Source organism: Haliaeetus leucocephalus, unplaced genomic scaffold (assembly GCF_000737465.1).
Source record: "Haliaeetus leucocephalus isolate CR32 unplaced genomic scaffold, Haliaeetus_leucocephalus-4.0 Scaffold972, whole genome shotgun sequence".
NCBI classification, from domain to species: domain Eukaryota; kingdom Metazoa; phylum Chordata; class Aves; order Accipitriformes; family Accipitridae; genus Haliaeetus; species Haliaeetus leucocephalus.
The window spans coordinates 1-2803 of NW_010973408.1; the positions used below are offsets into that span (position 1 = coordinate 1).

Sequence of the window (2803 nt, forward strand, 5' to 3'; positions counted from 1 at the left end):
TTTCACTCCCATCAGAAGGCTTGAAGTCCTCTTCCTCCTCCTCTTCATCATCCTCATCCTCTCCAGACTCATATGCCAGCTGCTCTTTGCCAGCTGCACTGCTTGTTGTATTTGAGAAAAGAGCTTAATTGGGAAGAAAGAAAGAAAAACACTGTGATACCTCTCAGTGAAACCTGGGGGCATTTGCAATAGAGTTCATAAAACAAGCGAGAGGAAGGCAGAAGCCGGAGGGGCACAGCTAATGTTGCACATCTTAGTAGAATCTGATCAAGCCCAAAGCAATCCATTTTCGTACTCCAGGAATGCTAGCAGAACAGCAGCAGATCTGCAGTGGTGTGCCTCCTCTCCTAGCTGATTCTGACCTAATTCACTGGGATACTGCTTTGGCCCAGCATTGTGTGAAAATAATTTCCTCACTTCTTGTTCAATTAATAACATCAGTTAAAAGTAAAATGCCACCAACAGATACATCAGTAAGGATAAGGTCTTGATTATGACTATGCAAAGACATTTAAAACCTGAAGGCTGTGATACTGGGAGGATGAAACAGAAAACCTTTATTCCCAGCCATTCCTAATCCCAACCCACGTTCAGGCTGCAGGACAACACCCTCAGCTCACACACTGTAAAGAGCTAGAACACAAAGAGCACCAGATGTAGCACAAAGGAGGAGGCAAATACAGGAATCCTGCTGCCCCAGTGCTGACTGCAACATCCTCATTCAGCTCACATCTCAACACCATCAGGAAGGTAGTAACACACTGTGATGTTCAGAATCATCCTTACCAGGTCTTGTGGATCTGATTATCTGCTTTATCATCAGAGACATAGTATCTCGCAGCTCATCACTAGTCTTTGGAAGGCACCACCCATCCCGCTCTGTGCATTCTGACTCTGTGCCATCATTCCGACGGATGATTTTCTGTAGGCTAAAAAGCAGCAAAAGGGAAGGAAAACATTAGCCCTCTACATTCAGATGTAGGCTTCAAATGAGACAGACTATGGCTTACTTCCACTTTACTTCGTTGAGTTAGAATAGTGTATTTGGTTATTAAGGTAATTGTCATATGGGAAAGGAAGTTCATGTGTGAAAAGTCTGTTCTATTTTTATTCAGAAACTAAACACCTCTTAAGTTTCTGGTCAAGGAGAGAGAGATGGGAATGGACTGAATATAAACAATAGGCTTTGAAATCTAGCTCTAACAGAAGACTCAGCGTGCAATACCTTTCCACATTCAAGTCACAAAGCTGGTAGAACATCTGTCGATAAGGGGGTAAGGCTCCTTCTCGGAAAATGTAGATGGATTCCTAAGAGGAAAGAAGGAAAGGATGAATGTGCATTTTATGGTGTAACAGGACAACTCTGGCACAACTGAGTTCTTCTGATGGACTGATTGAAGAAAAAGGCACTTCCAACACAAATCAGTTCCAAGGCATAGGTCTGCATATGGCAAAAGATAAAGCTGAATGAGGAATGCAGCAAAATTTCACTGCAGCCATAGTCACAGCAGCACAGTTGTGCAGAGAACACACTTCATCTCTTCAAACTGCAGCTGTCTGCAGCCTGTTACTGTGTAACAGTGGATCATAGGTTTCATTCTAGCAAAAATGGAAGAATAAAAGACTCCTGTTTAAATATTTATTTTGCCCTGCTGGATTTTGCAGGACAACCTGATAAACACATGGCGAGTTTTTGCACTTCACCACCCATAAAGTTCCAATTTTATCAATTGAAACAAAATGCTCATCACATCTGAGACTAGGGCTGAGAGTACCAATGCCATCTTGCAACATGTAAGAAACACATTCAGTGCACAGCAGGTGAAGTTCTGTAGTAACATGTCCTCAGGTTTACCTGGGAAACTGCTAGTTGTACATCAACTCACTCAAAAATGTCCCCTTAATAACTGACAACATTTTTTCACTAAGCTATTTCAAGATTCTTGTAAAAGTCATGCTTACCTTCAGTTTATACCTGCTGGAAGCAGGCTTTTTTGCACCAGATGCACCAGATGTACCAAGCCCCTGTTTCAGATCGTGTACACTGACTGTATGACTTACTGAAAGACAAAAAAAAGAGTCCTAATTAGGGACATCTTTCACTCTGTGGCATTGTACTGTCACTTCTCTATGTTGATTCAACTTTGCTGGTGAGCAAAAACCAGACCAACCCAGCAACTGAGCATGTGTTGCTTATTCTTCAGAGACATTACTGGACAGTCATTGGAAAGGTGGTGAGTGTGGTGGCTTTTTCTGCATTTGTTCATAATTTTAACCTTTTCTACCCTCCCTTGACAAAGGAAAGAGAACAACTCTCCCCTTACGCTGCACCATCACTGAATGGAAGCAAATGCTGAATTCCCACACTGTTGCTTGCAGAACACCCTTCTGTCTGCTAACAGATACTGTAGCTCAGCCGGACACACATCCAAGACTCTCACAACACTTCCCAGCAGGAGACTCTTCTACTGGCTTAACAGCAGCACCGTATCATAACCAGAAGTAAAACTCCAATTTTGGCTCAGCTAGAACACAGGAAGACCCTTCACCACCTGTGACTAGGATGGGGTAAACAAAGAAACAGAAGAACCAGACAGCCCTTCTGCTGGCACAGCATACCTTGCTTCTTGACAGTGATGGGCAGACTGTAGTTATACGTGCTGCGTTTTGCTTTCACGGGCATATCATTAGGGGCATAACCTAGAGGTGAAAAAAGAAAACCAATAATGAACTGAGGGCAAGCACCCTGCAGAATATCCCTAGCTCAGTAACAGAAGTGCTGGACTGGTGTGCGAAAGGCAGT

The 2803-nt window shown here is 43.2% G+C and overlaps 1 protein-coding gene across 1 annotated transcript; it reads right to left on the bottom strand.

Annotated features, from left to right (window-relative positions):
- Positions 1-6: 6 nt before the first annotated feature.
- LOC104842178 (general transcription factor 3C polypeptide 5-like) lies at positions 7-2777 on the bottom strand (the record flags this gene model as incomplete). The annotated part of the gene is made up of 5 exons (XM_010584316.1): positions 2620-2777; positions 1963-2060; positions 1226-1308; positions 787-929; positions 7-123 (listed from the first exon to the last, which is right to left on the bottom strand). Coding segments are annotated over exons 1-5 (505 nt in total), but the record flags the coding sequence as incomplete, so codon positions are not given.
- Positions 2778-2803: the final 26 nt, after the last annotated feature.